Genomic DNA, 19,987 nt, shown 5'->3' with positions numbered 1-19,987 from the left:
GTGTGGCAAAACCAACTCTGGTTCATTTTTTGATAAACCAGACCTCCTTCCTCTCTTTGGCGTGTTCTAGGGAAAAAGTTTGGAAGCTGGTGACTTCCAGCAGGTATCAGAAGTGGGGGGACGTATTTATTAGAGGGGTGAGTATTAGTTTTGGATTCAGTTACTCTCTCTTAACCTATTTCAGTAGGAGCTCAGAGGAAGCTTGCCTCCTGGGACTTCTGTCCAGGAAACTAAATGCTGAGCTCTAGGAACATTATTTTCATTAATCACTGGACATCCAGAATTCCCCCTGCACCGTGCAGCTTGCAGGTTTAAGAATGTCTCTTAATGATAAAGGAGGTTTCTGGTTACTACGTCTAGTCAAAGTATCTCTTCAAGTTTTATGCCATCATGCTTGCTCACTTCAGTCCTATTCTGCAAGAAATAGTCCTGTGACCAACCCAAATGTAAGAGCTGTTTCTTCTGTTGCTCACAGTACTAAATTGAGGGAAGAGGACTGACAGCACCAGCATGTCTGAAATACTGCTTCCTAAACTTGGTTCAAAACCTGTCGAGTGTTCAAGAGCATAGTCGTTCCAGGCACAATAGCAGGGCATAGCTAGGGGTATATGTAGAAGTAGGTAATTTGGGCATATCTGTTTTGATCCTGACATAGCATGTATTTTCAGGGGATCATACACAGGCGATGCAACATCCTGCAGCAAGTGCCCGGCCACAAACCATTCAACCCTGACTTGTCAAGTACCCTGTCACATTTGCTCAACACTGGTGGTAGCTCTTGCGTCATGTTTCGCTCCACAGAGTTTGTGTGTCCCATTGTTGACTGCAAGTGAATAAGTAAAAACAGAATGGCTGGAACAAGGAATAATGCATTTAAAGTGAAAAGTCAAACCAAAAGGGGTTTTTAGGACTTGAAAAAAACTTCCTGAAGGTAGCAAAGGGAATTGAAGCAAATAGGCAGTAGTTGCGGAGTAGAACATACTTTATCTTACTCTCACTGAGAGTGCATTCATGAGGGAGTTAAAAATCCAGTAAGCAGCTAACTTTCTCCAAGAAAAGTTCATTTGTTTGGAGGGACCTTGAGTCTTCCAGTCTCTGAGATACTGGAGACCTTTAAAAGTCTTCCTTCATCAGAAGACACCCAGAATCAGCCTTCTGTCTCCATGTTCAACATGCCTCTATGCAGTCCCTTTGTAGAAGACAAGAGACCATTATAAATAGATATAGAGGCAGTTCTCTAAATGGTGATGGCAGATGTAGTTTTTGTCAGTAGCTAATTTTGTTCCCTCTCCTGGCCCCTACAGAGATGTCATCTCCCTCCCTGAAGACTGGTGCATACATCCTCATCAGTGTTGGGGCTCTGACCATGCTGATGGGGTTCCTGGGCTGTCTTGGAGCAGTCAATGAAATCCGATGTCTCTTGGGTCTGGTGAGAGAATTCATACTGTGTTTTAGATCCAGCCTTTAATACCTCTCCTGCAGAATATCTGTTGGATTGTAGCTGGGGCTCAGGTCTCCTGGGGATGGTACTTCTGCTAGGTCAACTTAGATCCAGTTCTTAATTTGCACACGTTAAATTTCCTGCAGTCAACCAGCTGCAGTGGCAGTTCCTCAGACATTACTGATGGTGAACTAATAACTGTGTGAAATGAGAGAGGATGTCACTGGCACTTTCTGCAAACAGTGGGTTGAGGACTGCCAGCTGAGGAGGCATGTCCCAGGTGACCCTGTACCTCATCCCCCCCAACTCCCCAGTTGGCACTGAGCTCCCAATGGTACGAGGACAACTTTCAAGAGCAGTGAGAGAGAAGAGGGAATGACGGTGTCCTACTCTGCTGCAAAGTTCACCTTCTGCAGGAAGAGCAAGAGTCGAGAGAGACTCAACTAGAATGTCCTCTATGTCAGGACCTCTCTTTAAACGGTTCATCTACAGGAAATTTTCTGTCTGTGATGGATGAGGTGACAGTAGCTTCATACACCCCAGCCTGCTGCTTGGCTCCTGCTTATTCAGAGCACACATGTATAGGAAACCAAGTATGGCCACATTGTCCTGGTTTTGTTTTAGGAACATCTCCTAATGTAATGGTAGTAGTTGCCACCATTTAAAAGTAACCTTAGATCTCAAACTCTCCTTAAAAGCAGTTTGCTGGTGAATCTTGAATTTAGATTCTCAAATTAAATAGCTTTTTTTTTTAAAAAAAGGTAATTGACTTTAAAAATACTAATTAAAAAAAATAGGTTTGTAAAATTGACTTTTGCTGTGGAGGCTTGGGTTAACCAGAGTCCAGCTGATTGAGGTCAAAGTGGCCTGGGAACGGAGCTGGAGATGGGAGAGGGAGCCCCAGCTGGAATGACACATGCACAGGGTGCTTGTAAACCCTCTCCCTCCTGAAGTCTTCCTGTTGTCCTGCTGGGAGAAGTGCTGAAGTGCGCTGGTCTGATGTAGATGCTTGTACTTAAGCCTTTTACTGGAGAGAGCATTTGTTGATAGCAGAGCTTGTCTGCAGGCAGAGGTGTTGGCTCAATGTTGTGACTTCTCTTGTATATGAAATCTTACTAAAACTTGTGCTGTTATGTACAGGCCTTTCTAAAGGCTGATAGCAGTTGTCTCCTTTGTTTCCAGTACTTCACATGCCTGATGGTAATCCTCATAACTCAGGTTGCTGCTGGACTGGTCATCTACTTCCAGAAAGAAACGGTAAGTGTTTCTTACTGTGCATGTTTTCCTCGGTCTTGGTTTGGGGGAACAGGAGACACCTGGAAATTCTTTCTTCCAAACTGAACTATACCATTAGCAGGCATAACTGGCTTCTCCTTTCCTCTACCCCAGCTCAGCAGCTTTGCTGTGCAGTTTGCTGCTTCTCTATCTACTAGCCTCAGCAGTGCTACTTTCTCAAGGATTATGAAGCTCTGTTTGGTATGCAGGCTTTATTTTTGGGTAGTGGGAACAGCAACAATAGTTTCTGAAGGGCTTTTGACCACACCTCCTCTTGATCCTGCTGCAGACTACTCTTTGGGCATGTAGTAGCAGTGATTACTACCATGTTGCCATCGTTGGTGCCTTGAGGGGTTACCAGCCTGGGTGACTGCTTTTCTGACTGCCCTCCCTCCTTGTGTTATCTTGTTCAGTCCTTTCAGTCCCTTCTGCATCTGTATGTAAAACTCCTTGGAAGAGCTGTCCTCTTTCCCCAAGGGCAAACTCAAGTATCTGACAGTTCCTGTACTACAGTTTGAGCTTAAAGCCAAGTGGTTTAACATTTTGAAGTGGATCTCTTTGTCAGGAATGCAGTTTCACAGTGTGTGCTTCTAGAGCTCCAGTAGGCTTGGTAGTGTAGAGGGAATAACTTTTGAGCCACTTAAGTGCATCACAGCAGCCCATCCTGGCTATATGTTCCCTATGCAGGGCAGTGCCCAGTCAGGATTCCAGCTGTTTGACAGCTAAACTGGGAGCCACATTCATGCAGTGGGAGCGAATTATAACTGTGGCGTCCCTGCTGGCTTCTGTCCTGGGATGCAGGTTTCTGGTACCAGCTGTGGGGAACCCTGTCCTTTGCCACATAACTGTGTATCTATACCACTGTGCTTGCTTCTCTGAAGCCAACCCTCCTGCTAGGTGGTTCCAGAAAGCAGGTGGCTGAGGATGGGGCCTGGTGGTGAGGTTTGGGGATGGGGGGAAGGTGCCTGCCCCCAGCGTAGCTGATATGAGCTTTGTACAAGCGGCTGTGGTGACTGCGAGCAGCTGTTGGCTGGGTTCCTTGCCAAATGGTGTGTGAATGTAGCTTGCTCTCAGGGCTGGCTGGAGTTAAAGGAGAAACTGAAACGTTGGCTAGCTGGTGTGTAAAGTTATAGCTTTAAACAAGCTGCTGATTCTCAGCAAACAGCTCTGACTAATGCAGAGGAGGAGGTGTGGAGCCGGGCATTCCCCTGCAATGGGGAAATGTGACTTTTCAGACCATGAAATTCCGTACCTCTGTTGAGATTTCTCCTCCAGCTGTCACTTGACTCTAGAAAACTCCAGCTTTTGAGCTGTAGCTCTTCATTTGAACCTCGGTCAGCCCAGGGAGAGAATAAAAGGGCTGGGGGTTATTCTGCACAGCCATTGGAGCTGGTGTGGCTGCGGTCATCACTTGTACGGATCCAGCGGAACGGTAGGGGAAGCTGGGCTTTGAACAGATGCTCCTCTTCAGTCCTCAGTGAACAAAACTTACGGAAAAGCTCTTCTAGAGCCCTTCTGTTTCAGGGATCCTCTGAAGTACCTGCCTAGACCACGAAGAAAAACTGTTTCAGGAAGGTCTTGGCTGAAACCCGCCCCCCCCACCACTGGTTTGTGGCTGCGCTTCAGTGATGCTGTGCGTGTCGCTCTGCTTCACTTGATGTACGTCATCCCAGGGCAGCTTGGAGCACAGGGAAGCAAACTGCTCGAGATCCAGTCCCTAGATCTATTGTGTTCTCTGTGTTTGTTTCTTTCTGACTTCAGGAACTTGGTTAGATACAAAACAAGGAAAGGATCTTGAATCCAGAATGTAGCAAGGTGATACTTGCTCCTCCACTTGTAACTGAGGTATTTATTTCTGCACTGCAGGAGAGCAGACAGGATTATTGTTGTACTCCTCTCTACCTGCCCTTTTCTTGATTAGTAGCTACTGCACAGATTCACTTGATGGTTTTTTTTGTTGGAATATCTGTTCCTTTTCAGTGTCAAAATCCTTCCCCAGCCCTGACATACAAAAGTGTGCTGAGAGTTAGTGTAACTGTAAAAGGCTGTCTCTGACAGGAAGGCTGCTGCTTGGCCTCTCCCATGGGCATTGCTAGAGGAATGTCCCTTCAGACTGGAATTGCCCAGTACTACTGGGAGGATGTTGATGCAACATCCATTTCCCTACATCTGTTGGCAGCTGAAACTGGGTGGTGCGTTGGGGTTTTTTTAGGGAGGACAAAATAGTAATGTCACAAATGTTGCAAATGGCATTCTGCTTTATGAGCTGAATGTTGCTACTTTCTTACATCTAGTGCATCGCAAGCCCCTTGACATGCGAGAGCCTGGGCAGGGTCTCTCTTGGCCCAGTTCACGCAGTTCTCTGCAGCTTGGCTCTAAAAGCCTTGAGCGAAGGAGAGCAGTGGTCTTCTGGGAATTGCCCCACTTGCTAGCTATTGTTTGCAGCAAGCAGGCCTGGGTGATGGCGTGCAGCGACTTGTCTGGGCCATGCACTATGCATTAGTTTCAGAATCTGAAGTGACTGGGGGGATGAGAGCCCGCTCCTGTTTTTTTGAGTCTATATTTGTGTGCAGGCTAGATGCTAATAAGTGCTGGGGGAAGGATCTAGCTTGAGTCTCAGACAGAGGGACAGGATAGGTGACGGTGGTGTCTGACAGTGGAAGAAGCCTGCATGATTCCTTCTGTGATCAAGACTGGAATCAAAGACCTGTGCTCTTGCCTCTGGTGTTCACCTTTCTACAGCTTCCTCTTCAGTAAGTCCATGTGAAGGGGAGACTGCTGCTTTCTGGCAGGGGGCAGTGGCTTTGTGCCTAGGCTTTGAGTGCCCCAGCTGTGGGGTGGCAGGGTCGTGCCTTCTGACAGCAGGCTAGCTAGAGCTGGGAAGTGGCAGGAGCCTGGAAAGCAGGAGTAGCCATTTCTGGGGGCAGCACCGAGTCTCCTGACAGGCCTTAAATGGGTGAAGGTGGTGAGGATGTTGAAGCCTGTCTGAGTGTTCAATATGCCTTTCTAGCTTGTTGTCCTTTCGGTTTTCCTCTACCAAGCGCGGAAGGGTGATGAGCTGCAGGTGCCTGTGTTTCCCCTTCAGGCTGCTCTGCCGGTTAAACCCATGAACAAGCTGCCTCTGTGCTCTCCAGAGCTGTGCTATTGTTTGCGTAATATTCCCCCTTTCTCCAATTACTTTCTGAAACACATGAGAATGCCTCAGTTTTTCTTTAACTGAAATGCGTCACCTTTTGAAACCAGAGCTGTTTGTAAGACTTCTTGTCTGTTCTTGTGTAAGAGTAGAGGAAGAGCAGAGATACAGCTTCCCTATGCAGCTGTGACTGGGGACGTCTAGCTCAGGCCCTGTCTCTGCTTGTGGTGGGATCCTGGGATGGAGAGCAGAGGCACTGCCTGGGACTCTTGCAGAAGTGACACTAGGATCCATCTGGCCCAATAGCTAAGGGGCTCGGTGGGCCCAGGGCAGGACAACAAACCCAGCTCGCCTTGCCTCCCTCAGCAGTGCGTGGGGGGGCTGAGGGTGGGAGCTCAGAGGTTCAGTAACTGATAAGGCTTATGGCAGCAACCAAGGCCAATCTCATTAGTGAGAACCAGATCAGGTTGCCTTGATTTGAAGGGGAGGAAAAGGGGAAGCAAAGTAATTAAAAGGGGAAAAGCTAGGCGTCATGAGAAGAAGGGTCATGCAGCTCTTATCTGTCTGGCCTGACACAGCTGATCCCAGTGAGCTGAGCTGCAGTTTTCCTAGGAAGAGGAGCTGCTGATGTACAGAAGGCTCTCTCTAACAGTAGCCACTGCTTCCTCTTGCTGGGTGTCCCTGGGTTTGCCATGGTCATTTGCAATGCTTAACAGTCAAAGGAAAGGGAAGAACCATTTCCACTGATCTGAAATATGCTGTAGCACCATAGACAAAAAGGTAACACGTGGGATGGGAGCATTCGAGTGCTTGGGCTGATTAACTCTATCCCATCCCTCCAACAGTCTAATGACACTTCTCTCCAACCTCTTGTGATCTGGGTCTGGCCTTAGCAGTAACACCTGCCCTCATGCACAGGCTGGCTGAGAAGAGCTTCAGAAGGAGGTGGGAGGAAGAAGATGGAGTCTGCTGGGTGGTGGCTTGTACCTTGCAGCAAACTGGAAGGTGTTGTAAATGTCTCTGGATAAGAAATGGGGGTGAAGGGATGATTTGATACACCTGGCCTTTGCGATAAGACTGTTACTGAGCAGTTTAGATAGTTGTAGTACTTAATTTCTTAATATAGAAGCAGCAGTTGTAGGAGTTTGGGGAAAGGCAGATTAACGCCTTGTGAAAAAAGGAAGTTTCCACCAGCTGTATGTCAGAAAACCCAGCTGCGTACAGGAGCGGTGATTCACACCTTCCCTGAGCAGTGGAGATGAACTGCAGTGACTGAGACCAGAGTCTCACTTGCAGTGCAGAGTTAGGGACACATTACCTGTGAGTACTTAAGGCAATGTTGTCCTTCAGCTTGCACTTATCTTTCACTTCTATCTCGTCTGGGGCAGGCAGCAGTTGTTCAGCCTATGTCTTACCAGGATAACCATACCCAGTTCTGTTTCTTTATTGTCTTGCAGGTTTGTAGCCCTTCTTTTGTAGCCCAAGGACTTGCTGGGAAGTACCTGTGCTTTGGCTGTTGCATTGCATAGCAAAGCTGCTGTCTTACCTTCCCTTCAAGACTGAGGCTCTATATATCACCTTATCTGTACTTGTTACTTTTTTGAGTGACCCAAGCTGCATATATATATCCTAAGTCCTGAAGAAAACGCTACAAGGAACTGACTAATCTAACTCTCCTGCCTTTTTTCCCTTGCCAGCTGAAAGAAGAGTTGTCTCACATAGTTGAAAGTCTGATTAAAGATTATGACCCTTCGAATGATGATAAGAGGAACTTACAAGGTGCATGGGACTATGTGCAAGCACAGGTGAGTCACGGGGGGCAGCAAGAGGCAGATGATGCTATTTGTCAGTGCAGTCAGTGGCCTTTAAAACTAGGCTGAGGACAGGGAAACGGGTATTGTGAGAGGCACGTTGATCTGGCTGATCTCCAAAGTTGCCTGTGAGGTTTGGTGCCTGCAGACTAGAAAACTGTCTTATTTGCTATTACTGTGTAATAGCTGAACCACTCCTGCATGCTGGCTGTGAGGACTAGCTAGGTATTGGTTGCATAGCCTAATGTGTCTGGCCTATCAAATGGCACCCCAACACTTCGCTTAGTCTGCAGGGCCTCCAGAATACTAGCCTGTGTGAAAGCCACAGTGCATACTATTTCTGTAGCAAGTAAAATCCCTAGTTTAGTGCCAGGCAAGTCAGTAGTGCTGCCTGCCTTACTACTTGGTGCATGTTACTTGCTCATTGTGATGGCTCCTCTGCAAGTGTCAGCATTCTTGGGAGCCATCCAAGTGCCCACGGTTTCTGTTTTAGCATCAGGGTCAGCGCTTGAGCAGCTAGATCGGTGCTCAGGTCCACTGGAGTCATGATAGCTGTTTACTGCCAAACCACAAGCTTGAGGGCTGGCTGGCTGTGGTGGTTAAATACATGCCCAGCAGGGGACTGATGTGTAGTAAGTACAAATAAGAGCATTTTTTCTTCTGTCTGTTCTCCGGTCTGCAAAACACTGACCTGCAGTATTTCTCCTCCTTGGGGGCAGAACGTTTTATTTATGTTTTAGCACTGTAGTTGCATCTCCTCGCTAGAGAACTCAAGAGAAGACAGTCTGCTGTGGAGAGAGGATCCTGCTTGAGCCCTTCTTTTATGTAGGAACAGAAGAACAAGGTTTTGTGGAGGTGGAGAAGTCAGTTTTAGGAGTCTTAATTCCTCTCATACTCTACAGTTTGCATTTGAAAGGGGGTGGGTGTTCTGTAGATGAGTCTTGGAGTTAAAGTCCAAACCTCTGTGAGGCAGAGGTAGTTCCTTCTGGAGGCTGGATCTTCAACGCTTGTTTGGAAACCAAATGCTTGTCCTGGTGTGGATGTTCAGCTGTTTGTACCTCTGCTCTCGTGTCTGTTCTGTCAGACTGAAACATTACTTTTCCTTTCTGAGCAGAGGGGGATTTTCCCTAAACTTCCACTTCAGGTTTGATAGCCTTTCTGCTCTGTACCACCGTGCAAGCACTGGGATCCATGCTTAAGATAAGATCTTAGTCTTTGCTGGACTTCCCCATGTGCTTTCCCCTCCAGCAACTGCAGTTTTATCACGTGGCTATATAGGAATGTAAATGTTTCTTCGGATGGAAAATTTTCCTCATCCCATCTTCCAGCCAGTCCCAACTGCAGCCAGGCGGGTGCAAACTCATGGCGATTAGGTGGGACTCGGTGGCATGTCAACGCCATCGTGCGGCGGGTGCTGGTGTCCCCCGGGGGCCACAGTTAGATCAGTGATACCTTGCGTTTGGGAACCAGAAAATGGGAAGTTCCTGCTTCATGTCTGCTCAAAAAACGTGTGCTACTCAAAGAAAAATAAAGTCCCAGCATTTAAACCTACGGAAGCGGCATTGCTAGTGGGAGAAGAGGTAGTAATCCTTTTAGGATGTCTTTGAATACACGTGATGTCTTGTCAACACGTGAATCTCTTGCCTGCCTTGCTTCTCCCTCACCAAATCAATCTGCTGATGATGAACGGGAGGGACTGAAAAAAATCTCTCAAACGTGTCACACAGGACAACTGCCCTCCTCCAGCTGACTCACCAGCAACATCTGTTTTGTACTTTTACCTCTGTTTAGCATTGCCACCTGGATATAAGATGAGGTTTGCTAGTATTTAGTCTGCAAAAACTAATCAAAATTCCACTCTGTAGGATTGATGTCAAGCTGTATGGCCTGCTGAAATCTGAGTATCTAGGCCTCATGCAGTAAGGCTTGTGAAGGATTCATATTCTAGCATGTCTGGTGTGCTAGAATTTATGGATGACCTGTGCAGATTATAGTCTGCTGTGCTCAAAGTCTGCTAGAAGTGGCCCTGTAACTCTTGTCTTGCTAGCGGAGTGATTCTCTGGTAGGAAATAATGCCCCTGTCTTCTGGATGGCCCTGTGCATAGGTTATCGTCTGGTAACCAGGGCGATGTTCTGATGTAACTAATTGATGCAAACAGTACGACCTGACTGTTGTTACGTGGCGAGCTCCTGAGTCCTTCTACCTCCACTACCTGTTTGTCTTCACATGCAGTATGTTACCATGCGAAGTGTAAGACCGTGATGATCTCTCTCTGCTTATTAGATCACCTGCTGTGGTTGGACTGGAGCAAAGGACTGGGAAAATAATAAGATTCTTATCAACCAAAGCATGAGTGCATATCCCTGCTCCTGCTCCAATAGCTCCAAGGACTTCCAGGTCGATAGCGGTTTCTGCGATCTGGATGTCCCTGTCAACGGCACTGCGACGTATGCTGACTGGCCTGTTCATGAGCAGGTGAGTGGGGATGTCTGGGCCCCGTGACGCTTCCGCTGAAGTTGCCTTGTCTTTGTTCCTCTGGGAATTATTTAGAGCAATTTTTTAACGTCGCTATTGCTTGAATTATCTGTGGATATTGGGGCGAGGAGGGACAGGGATCCTGCCCTTTTCTGCTAAAGCTACTGTGAAACTTGGTATAGCATGTAAGTGGGATAACCCCTGCATGCACAAGGGGATGTGTTATGGATTTTCAGTCTTGAGATACTTAGATTCATGCTTCTTTCTATTGTGCCTGTGTTTTCTCCATAGGGATGCATGGATGGTGTAGAGAAGTGGTTGAAAGACAACCTTGGTGTCATTCTTGGTGTCTGCACTGGTGTTGCTGTTATAGAGGTAGGTCGCTCCCTGATGTGAACCTCCACTGTCTTACCATGGAGACTCTTGAAAGCAAAGCTGTTTTTTCAAGTAATAGACACCTGGTTTAATGGCAGTGCAGTTCTAGCTCTTGGTTGTGTCTGTGTGGAGCTTTGAACTGCTGATTTCCATTGGTTGGATGAAAAATTGAACAAAGCCCTGTCAACCTGTGGTTCCTGCTGCTGTGTCTGATGCTTGGCAATTCACTGCATGCATAACCAGGAAGAGCAAGACAAAAAACATCCCGCTAGTGAGATCCCACTTGTTGCCTTGAAAAGCCCATAACACGGGTTCCAGCTGAAGGCACGTCTTTTTGCAGCAAAATATTTTTGTCATCCCGATTATTGCATTTTCCTTGCATTGGGAACCAACTCTGTTCACCTGTGTGGTGTCACCTTATTACCTGTCTGGTTGCTGATTTTGTTCCCATTCTTCATTACTTATTCCAGCTGCTGGGGATGATACTGTCCATTTCGCTCTGCAAGAACATACACAGCGAAGACTACACCAAAGTGCCCAAGTCTTGAGCTGGCTGACTCCAGAGCTACGGCACCACAGAGAAAGGAGCAAACAGAACATTCCTGCCTCATATCCAGACTGTCCAACCATTGACCATTATTCCTGTGACATCCCATTTCTGATACCACTCTGCTAAAAACTGTTAGAGCTGCAATACAGCCTGATCTTCTGGCAATAGGGCCCTTGGGCCACCTGCATCCTGCCTCTGGATTATTTCTACTACAAGAAGCAGAACTTAACTGTCTCGTATCACGTGAGACACCGATTAACCTGAGGGGACAATGCTTTTGCTGCCTGCTCCATGTTAAACATTACTATTCATATCTCCATTCTACAACCCCCTGGGCCTAACATACAATAACTCCTCTCCCCCCTCGTTCTCCTCACACACACCTTTCCCCCTACCCCCAGAAGTCCCATCTCTTTGTCCCATTAGCCAGGATTGCTGTTGAGATTCCAAGTGCTTTGGTAGCTTCACCTACTTCACTGACTTGTGGTGGTAACTAGTTGTGCTTTATAGGCCTTCTCCCTTGCAGTTAACCTGATTCGGCTCCTACTATGCATCTTCCAGCCTAGGCTCTCATGGGAAATATTGAGCACTACCCTCATACTCGCTTCTCCTGCTTCTGGAGTCAGCTATGCCTTGCCTTCAGTGGAGCTTTTCCGTTTGAGCGTGATGAGAAGCGGCTGGGAGGGAGCCAAGCCTACCTATTCCTAGTGTGGCCTGGCAGATTGTGGTGGTGGTGCTCAGCTGCTTCCAGAATGTGTCCCTTGGGCTCTGGATTTGACACACGTTTCTCCCACTTGCCTCTTTACCTTTCCTCTCCCCCTAGCACTGCTTTGCTGGCTCCTGTCAGCTTGGAGGCACTTCAGAGACTGCTGCGTGGTGCGGGCTCAGCCCCAGGCTGGCTCTGCTGGTTGCATTCTTGGGTTGCCAACTTTTATAGAGGTTACGATTAACTTGGTTCTTCCCCTGCCCCTTTTATGAACATAAAATCTGTTAGCTGTGGTTTTTAGTTACGAATATGGAGGGATCTGACTGGATTGCTGACGCTGTAGATTGGAGATATCACTGCTACCAGTGCCCAGTTTAGGTTCTATAGTTTGGATGCAAGGATAAGTTGCTTTTATTTCAGTTGTCCAGTCTTCTGACTCCAGTGTGGTCTGGAGCCGTGTCCTGAGCTCTGTCTCGAGTGTAAGCACTGCAGCAGAGAAGTAACTGGTTGTGCAGGCTGGGTGGTTTCTGTACTTAATGGCTGGGCTGTTTGCTCTGTTCAGCCAGCTCTGTTCAGCCAATGGCCAGCAGCAAGGAGTGGTGTAGAGCAGAAGAAAGTAGGAAATGTATGTGACAAACTGCCCCAACTTCTTAGATAAGGGAGCTGGGTACAAATGCTGTCTTGGAGGTGGCTTGGGCAGAACGGATTTCCTGCGGTTGCACCTGGGTGCAAGCATCCTGACAGCAGGAAGCTGTACGAGAGAGAAGTGGCTGGTCCTTGCCTGAGACCTGATGCGAGGTACTTGGTGAGAGAGTCTTTGCCTTACGGAGGTGGTCCCAGGACTGTCTCATCAGGGGTGGGGTTGGTAGAAATAACCCCAATAGCAGTTCCAAGGCATGGCTTCACTACCTACTTGGTTTTCCTTCTGGGAAGAAAGGCTCACGCAGGGCATCAGGGCCCCAGCGGTGGGTCCCTGCTCTGTCCTTAACTCTGGACGTAGCAGTGATTGGGGAGAGTAGATATGGCAACTGGTTTTTATGAAGGTCTGATAAGGCTTTTCTGTTTTGAGACACCTGCCCCCTCCTGCACAGATCCTTCAAGCTGACCTTTGCTATAGCAGAAGGCACCCTTCTTAACAGTAAAGCTTGCTAGCTTTTGTAGCACAAAGTCTATTCTCTAATGTGTTCTTATTTGTTAAGATTCTTGTTCAGTTACAGATGCCAATGCCAAGCAGCAAGTAAAAAGGAGCCCATGCTGGCTTTCCTTTTCTTTTTTTGTCTGTTTTTAGTAACATCTTCCTACTGGAAGAAATGCATGTACAGATATAAAAGTCTAGAGGGTGAATATTTCTGTAATAAAGACTTTGCTAAAAAAAAATATATCTCTGCCTACAACTTGTGCATTGCAGTGGTTTCCCCTTGCTTCCTCTCTCCACCCAATTCTGCTTTACAGGCAAATCACTGACACCTTGTTTGTGCGAGGTAGCACAGAGCCTGTCAAAAGCTGTTCTGAGGCCCGTGTGTGAGATCCGTGTGGACTGTGAAGACACTGCCCAGCAGAGGGAGGTGATGATTTTCCTAGGCTGTATTCTAGAGTAAACTTTGCCTTGTTTTATGAAGTATGTCTGTCCTAGGGTGAGCTGACAAGCGTGGTAGTTCCTCTGAATTACCTGCTATCTCCGAAGCTAAGCGATCTCTGTATTTGAAGGTGTTTCTTCAAATCTGTACGGTTTGCACTGTATGAAGTCATAAGCCTCAGGGGCTAACTGACAAAATATAAGCTTGCTGCTATGCCCACAGTGTATACAGCTCTTGCTAGCTTAGCTTTATAATTTTTTCCTCTTCCTACTCACCTTTGGTAGGCTCCTGCCTCCAAGCTGCTATTTAAAAAAAACCCAAAGATTTCTCAGCCTCTGCCCTGCCACTGTGGGGAGGAAGAAAGCTGCATTTTTTTAGGTTATTCCACCACACACTGGGCTTGACTGAAAAGCTCTTGAAGTAGATGGAGCAACTGTATGAATCTTCTCGCTTCCCTCAGCTAAGCAGTTGAGAAGTGGTTATGAGCTGGATCTTGGAATTCCTTCAGGTCCTGCTCCAAGGACCTACCTTAGTGCGCTAACGGAGTCTGGAGCTGTTGCTTTCAGAAGTAACAAGCATGACTTAAGTTCTCATACATGCTTGAAGAAACAGAATGAAGTTTGCAGAGAAGGTCCTGGGGTACTACCACTGGTGGCAACTGTGTTAAGACTCCAGTTAGCCCGACCAGCCAGGTACAGAGCGAGAGGCGCTTAAATGGATCCCGAACCCACAGTAGGGTGCAACGATTTGTGAGTACAACTTGTTCCTTTAGGCTGTCCTGGGCTGTGTTTGAGGAGAGCTTGGTTCTTGGTCGTATGGTATCTCCCTTCTTTCTGGTTGGTTTCCCAGAGCACCCTGCTTTAATCAGGTGGCAATGCTTTCCCAGGGCCTCAAGATTTTGAGGTGCGGGAGCGAGTGCAGAGGAGGGCAACGAAGCTGGTGAAGGGCCTGGAGAATAAATCCTATGAGGAGCGATGGAAGGAGCTGGGACTGTTCAGTGTGAGGAGGAGAAGGTGAGGGGAGACCTCATCACTCTCTACAACTACCTGAAAGGACGTTGTGGAGAGGTTGGTGCTGGTCTCTTCTCACAGGGAATTAGTGACAGAACAAGAGGGAACGGCTTTAAGCTCCAACAGGGGAGGTTCAGACTGGACAGGAGGAAAAAAATTTTCCCAGAAAGAGTGGCCAGACAGTGGAATAGGCTGCCCAGGGAGGGGGTGGAGTCACCATCCCTGGGTGTGTTTAAGGGTCGTTTGGATGAGCTGGGGGGGGATGTGGGGTAGGGGAGAACTTTGTAGAGTCGGGCTGAGAGTTGGACTCGGTGATCCCAAGGGTCTTTTCCAACCTGAATGATTCTGGGATTTAGAGGGTTATGCTTCATGGCAAAGCTGCCAAACCTGACCAGATGGCTGCTAGGTGGGGAAGGGCGCTGCTGGTTTTCCTTCAGCCTAATGTGGAGCTGGAAGGCGAAAGGAGGGAAGGTGAGGACTGCTGCTTGGCCCCAGCTTGGGTCCCCAACTGCCCGAGCTCTGTGGAAACCACTTGCCTTTGGCCACTGGAGGGAGGTGTTCCACCAGGAAAACTCAGCCCGGGTGCTGCAGTATCAGCAGCATCGGCTGGTCCCTGGGGGACAAGATGATGACACTGATCGCTTCCTTCTGCTCCTAGTTACTCCTGGCAGCAGGGTAGCTAAAATAACTTGTAATTACAAATGTAAACGATTTGTGCTGCATGCTTGGCATTTTTAGGGATAATTTTCCCTTCCATTTCTCAGAGCAGCACACAGTTGGATATTTTGTTGCATGTCTTCCACTACTGTATATGGGTTGCTGCTTGGGTTTCTGCCCTAAGCAGCTCTGGACGTTGAAGATAGCATGAGGAGCTTCTCCTGCTGCTTCTTTCATTGTCCCCATCTTCTTCCTTTTTCCCTCCATCCTCAGTTCCTTTGTGTTGTCGGTCTGGGGGGAAAGGGGGGCATTTGATGCTTATAAATCTCATCTAAAAAAGGATTCCAGGAAGAAAGCCCTCAGACCTTCAGAGAGCAAGAAACCTGCTGCTGCTCCTTGGGCCAGGCTCATCTCCAGAGGTAAAGGTGTGCTGCTGGAACTAGGCATGAGAATAGCACTCGGACTTCTTGGGAACTGCAGTGCTTGTCTAGCAAAACCCACAGCACCAGCCTCTGCAGTAGCTCAGCACATGGAAGCATTTTGTGCATAACCAATAAGCTGCTATATAGCTGTCCCGGGCCAGTAATTAATATTGCAGGAGTATAGTTGTGATCTCCCTGTGGCCTTAAGCAAGGCCTCTAGTAATGAACTGGTGACATTCCTCATTCTGTGTGATCATGAGGAACTCAGAAGCTGCTATAATTCTTCCCATGAGGTTTTCTTCCTTCTGGAAAAGGAAGAGGAATTGGTTTAGGCTTGCCCACACCCAATCTGTAGGTCGCAATGCATCTTGTTTTCTGTGGTGGTTTCTGTGTGACATGTACTCAAACGTAACATGTGGCAGCTCTTCTTTTCTCTGTAACTCTCCCATGTGTGGTGGTGTGGCTGATCCCTGCTGGCTTTGCTCAGGAATTGAGGCTGAATTTGGTAGACTTCAGAAAAGGTCTGATTTCTGGCTGCTGAAGGGCAGACTGCGAGTGGTGCTGTTCCTCACCTTCCCCAGCCGTGACTTGGTTGGGGATGGTGAGGAACAGCAGCCATAGGGGCTCACGGCTGAAAGGCCTGAGGACCCTGGGATTCCCACAAATGCTTTTTCACAGCCAGTTGCTGCCACTCAGTGCCATAAATGGAGAACATGTCCTCAATTATTCATGGCCTGGCTCTAACCCATTAGCCTCTGAGACTCTTGGTTCTAGCCTGGGCCTTTTATTACAAAGAATAAACCTCAGTTAGAAGCCAGGATTTCTGAATGACATCTTAAGCCAGGTTGACACTAAAAACTTGTCAGTGTAAAATCTACTAACGTGGAAGTCTGCAAATACTTGCAAGCTGGCAAAAGGTCCTTAGCAAAAACTATGGTATTAGTGAACCAAAGCTATTTAGTAGAATATTGCTAATAAAGCTACTAAGTGTGCTTTAGCCATTATAAGCAGTTTCTAGCAGGTGTGTGCTGGTAGAGCACATGCAATTTCTTGCCTTCTGGCAAGAATTTCTTCTGCCAAACATGGGAAATTGCCTTCTCCTAAGTAGGCTGTGTAACCCTAGCCATACATTCTTACTTCTCATAAGTATGAATTTTCTGGTTTCTCCCTTCTAAGCTCCTAATAATACAGTTGTCTGGGGTGTGTGCGTACTGTTTGGCTTTTGTGGGGAGGGATTAGGGGACTATTGGATGCTCTGTATCTGGAGAAAAGGTATTCTCGGTTCTCCAGGCAAAAATATTACACCCCTTTAAAATAGGGATTTAAGAGAAGGATAAGGCTCCAAGTAGTATGTGGATATTCTAAGAGATGTGGAATCTGAGAGGGGAAAATCCTGCTTTAGCCCACAAGGATGGTGTTTGCACACACTTGAACTAAATTTCTCTCTGGTGTCTTCTTTCCTATACCTCTCTCATTAACGAATGCCATCATGAGGTACCTTGTCTGTCCACAACAACCCCGAGTTAAGCAGAAAATATAGAAACCTACTTCTGTAACCACAACAGGCCCCGTCTCTAGGAAACTACAGATCATTTCCCTTCCCTCCTATAGGCTCCACATGTGAGTAGCTCCCATTCCTTCACAATGTTGCTTTGAACAATGGCAGCAGCTCAGGGGTTATCTTGATATTGCTCTTTGTTCTGTGAGTGTTCACCAGGTTAGGAACTATTGGTTTACACTTAGGTGAGGCCATCATGCTGCTGCTCCAGACCTGCATCAGATCTAGAACTGCCCAAGGACCCCAGATCCTCACTGTGTCACCGTAGTGGCAGACCTTGTCCGTTGTGTGACTCTTGGAGCATTATCTGCTGTTCAGAACCGTGAGCCTTCTCCGTGGTGTCTATTCTTGCCCGCATAAGTTCCCTGGAAGTTCTCGGTCTGCGGTGTTGGATCTGGCTGCGCTGGCATCAGGTAACTAACTCCAAACCAGCGGTTGTGACAGTGCTGGAGATCAGAGGAATGTGCATCAGACTAACTTTTTCTTCTTTTTGACCTGCTTAGAGTTACAGACTGGACATATGGAAGTTCTTCAGAGACAGCAAGAATCCCAGAGCATGTGACTGTCTGAATTGCTTACCCAGCATGCTTCCTGGGTATTTTCTACATAGCACTTCTGGAAACTATTTAGGATTTACTAGGGTGGAAATGTGAGGTCCTGTCAAGACCATGTTATAGTACAGGCATGTGCTTTGGGCACTGAACTTGCAAAATGATGTCAGAATAGTATAACTCATGCAGTGATGTCTGCAGACAGCCTGGAACAATAACCCAGCAGAGAGCAGACCTTTCATTTTGGCAGAGGTTGTTTCACAATGCTCTTAAGTATTTGAAAAGAAGTTGTCCTTTTAATACCATGTTGTAATTAACTCTGGTTAGCACTGGCTGGGAATTCTTTTGGCAAAAGAGTTTTTCCCTAGAGGGTGTAGGTTCCTATAAAACAAAGTGTGTTTTGTTGATGAGGTTTTTTTTCTTCTGCTTAAACAGGACTGAAAATAGTTGGATAACTTCTGATGGAGGGGTTTCTTCTGCTTTCTTAGTGGTTGCCTCATAGTAAACATTATGAAAAAGACCTGGAATTGGACAAAATAGGATTATAAAACCATATTCTATATATGTGACCTAACAACAGTGTGTATTGGGCTTCTGAGGTGGGATAGACTGGGGAGATGAGTACATTTTTTTCCATGTGAATAGTCAAGAATGTTGGCTGCATCTGAGAGGAAGAAGTATTTTTTTTTTGCCTTTAAATCTGCATTTCTTAAGATCTGGGGCCTGAAGAAATAAAAAAAAAAGGGAAGGACACACCAAAACCAAATTAACCAAAAAGAATAAACTATACAAGATACCACTGTTGCCCCTAGGCTGAGTAGAATTAGACTAGGGGGTGCCTGCTACTTCCCCTCCAATCAAGGTGTCTGTAACAAATGTGCAAAGCAGGTCCACTCTGACACGCCCCTTAGAATCATAGAATCATTTAGGTTGGAGAAGACCTTTAAGATCAAGTCCAACCCTTAACCTAACACTGCGAAGTCCACCACTAAACCATGTCCCCTTAACCTAACACTGCGAAGTCCACCACTAAACCATGTCCCTAAGTGCCACATCTACACATCTTTTAAATACCTCCAGGGCTGATGACTCAACCACTTCCCTGGGCAGCCTGTTCCAGTGCTTGAAAACCCTTTCAGTAAAGAAATTTTTCCTAATATCTGGTCTAAATCTCCCCTGGTGCAACTTGAGTCTGTTTCTTCTTGTCCTATCGCTTGTCACTTGGGAAAAGAGCCTGACTCCTGAGCACTCTGTATTTTGGAGCGGTTCCTCTAGACCCCCGTGGGCAATTCTTTAGAGCTGCAGATCTCAGCGAGGTTTCAGCAGGGCAGAGCAGCAGTGAGGTGGGCTCCCCATGTGTGTGAGAGAAGCTACCTGGAGAAACCAGTGGGTGCCCTTTCCTGAAAACTAATGCTTCTCTGTAGTCACCTGGGAACAGTGTACAGTTTAGCAGGGCCTTCGACTTCAGTGCCTGCATGGCAGCAGGTATGTCACCAATTTCACATTGTTGCAAACTAATTGGATGTTTTCTTAGCTGGGGAGGGGGAGAGGAAAGGGAACTCCATGGTGAAATCAAACCTAAAAGAGGTGATACTTCAGTATTATGGTGGAAATGTAAATGCACAAAAATCATGTCTTGCTGCTGTTTTGTGGTGGTTTTTGGTTTTTTGTTGGTTTTGTTTTTTTTTTTTCTAAATGCCCCTAGAGGTAACTTCTTTAAGCAGTGTATAAAATTAGTAAATGGTACAACTGTATCATAAGCCAACAGTGTGACTGTACTTCAGTGATTCTGAAAAGCAGGAGGGACAAGCTGATGTCAGCCCTGGAGGGGACATAGGAGGCAGATTTCTCTGGAGCAGCTGCTGTTGGGAAACTGGGACCACGACACGGGCAGGGCGGCATGCAGCTGTGTTTCAGCTGCCGGGGTTTGCCACCTCAGCTCTCACCGGCGGTGGGAGAGGGACAAACACAACTCCCATGCCTGAGCAGGAGCACGCTGGTGTGTGGCTGCTGGTGTGCAAGCAGTCAGCAGGGAACATAGAAACCACAGCACCTTTATCCTTAAGCAGCTCTGCTGCCTTTCCCATTAATTTCAGGATCAGTTCGAAACCAGTTGTTTACAAAACAATCTACTAGGTTGCCAGAGTTGCCTTTTGAGCACTTCCAAGTATTGGCAGTCTGACTATTGCTTTATACAATCTCACCACAGATGTTATGAAAACAATCTTCTGCCTCCTGTAACACCCTGGGTTGAATGTTCTTTCTCACGCTTGCTGGCTCTTCCTGAAGTCCCCAACAATTCCTGCTTTGGCTATTAAAGTCCTAAAACTTGATGACAAAGTTTAGCTGCAGAATGCTGTGGGTTGCAGACTCCTGGTTGCAAAGCATCCCCTTGCGCTGGTGAGCTCTGAACAGAATTGGGAAGATGTCCAAAAAAGGACCAAG

General features: G+C 47.1%; 1 protein-coding gene and 1 long non-coding RNA gene across 4 annotated transcripts in view; both read left to right on the top strand.

Annotated features, from left to right (window-relative positions):
* Nucleotides 1-13,146, top strand: part of CD82 (CD82 molecule) — a 43,648-nt gene extending 30,502 nt beyond the window's left edge. For all 3 annotated transcript variants that reach the window (XM_074852519.1, XM_074852518.1, XM_074852521.1), the window contains exons 4-9: nt 1,305-1,429; nt 2,624-2,698; nt 7,547-7,654; nt 9,945-10,136; nt 10,428-10,511; nt 10,982-13,146. In XM_074852519.1, the coding sequence (XP_074708620.1) occupies nt 1,305-1,429; nt 2,624-2,698; nt 7,547-7,654; nt 9,945-10,136; nt 10,428-10,511; nt 10,982-11,059 (662 nt within the window). In that variant the 3' untranslated portion in view covers nt 11,060-13,146. The remainder of the gene's footprint in view (nt 1-1,304; nt 1,430-2,623; nt 2,699-7,546; nt 7,655-9,944; nt 10,137-10,427; nt 10,512-10,981) is intronic.
* A 1,521-nt stretch (nt 13,147-14,667) lies between these two features.
* Nucleotides 14,668-18,710, top strand: LOC141935868 (uncharacterized). The gene is made up of 2 exons (XR_012626649.1): nt 14,668-15,430; nt 17,177-18,710. It is a non-coding gene; the product is annotated as an uncharacterized LOC141935868 (long non-coding RNA).
* The last annotated feature ends 1,277 nt before the right edge of the window (nt 18,711-19,987 follow it).

The sequence above is a fragment of the Strix uralensis genome, chromosome 29 (assembly GCF_047716275.1).
Source record: "Strix uralensis isolate ZFMK-TIS-50842 chromosome 29, bStrUra1, whole genome shotgun sequence".
In the NCBI taxonomy this organism is placed as follows: domain Eukaryota; kingdom Metazoa; phylum Chordata; class Aves; order Strigiformes; family Strigidae; genus Strix; species Strix uralensis.
The sequence above is the reverse complement of the archived record's forward strand: the minus strand, read 5'-3'. Positions and strand labels throughout refer to the sequence as shown.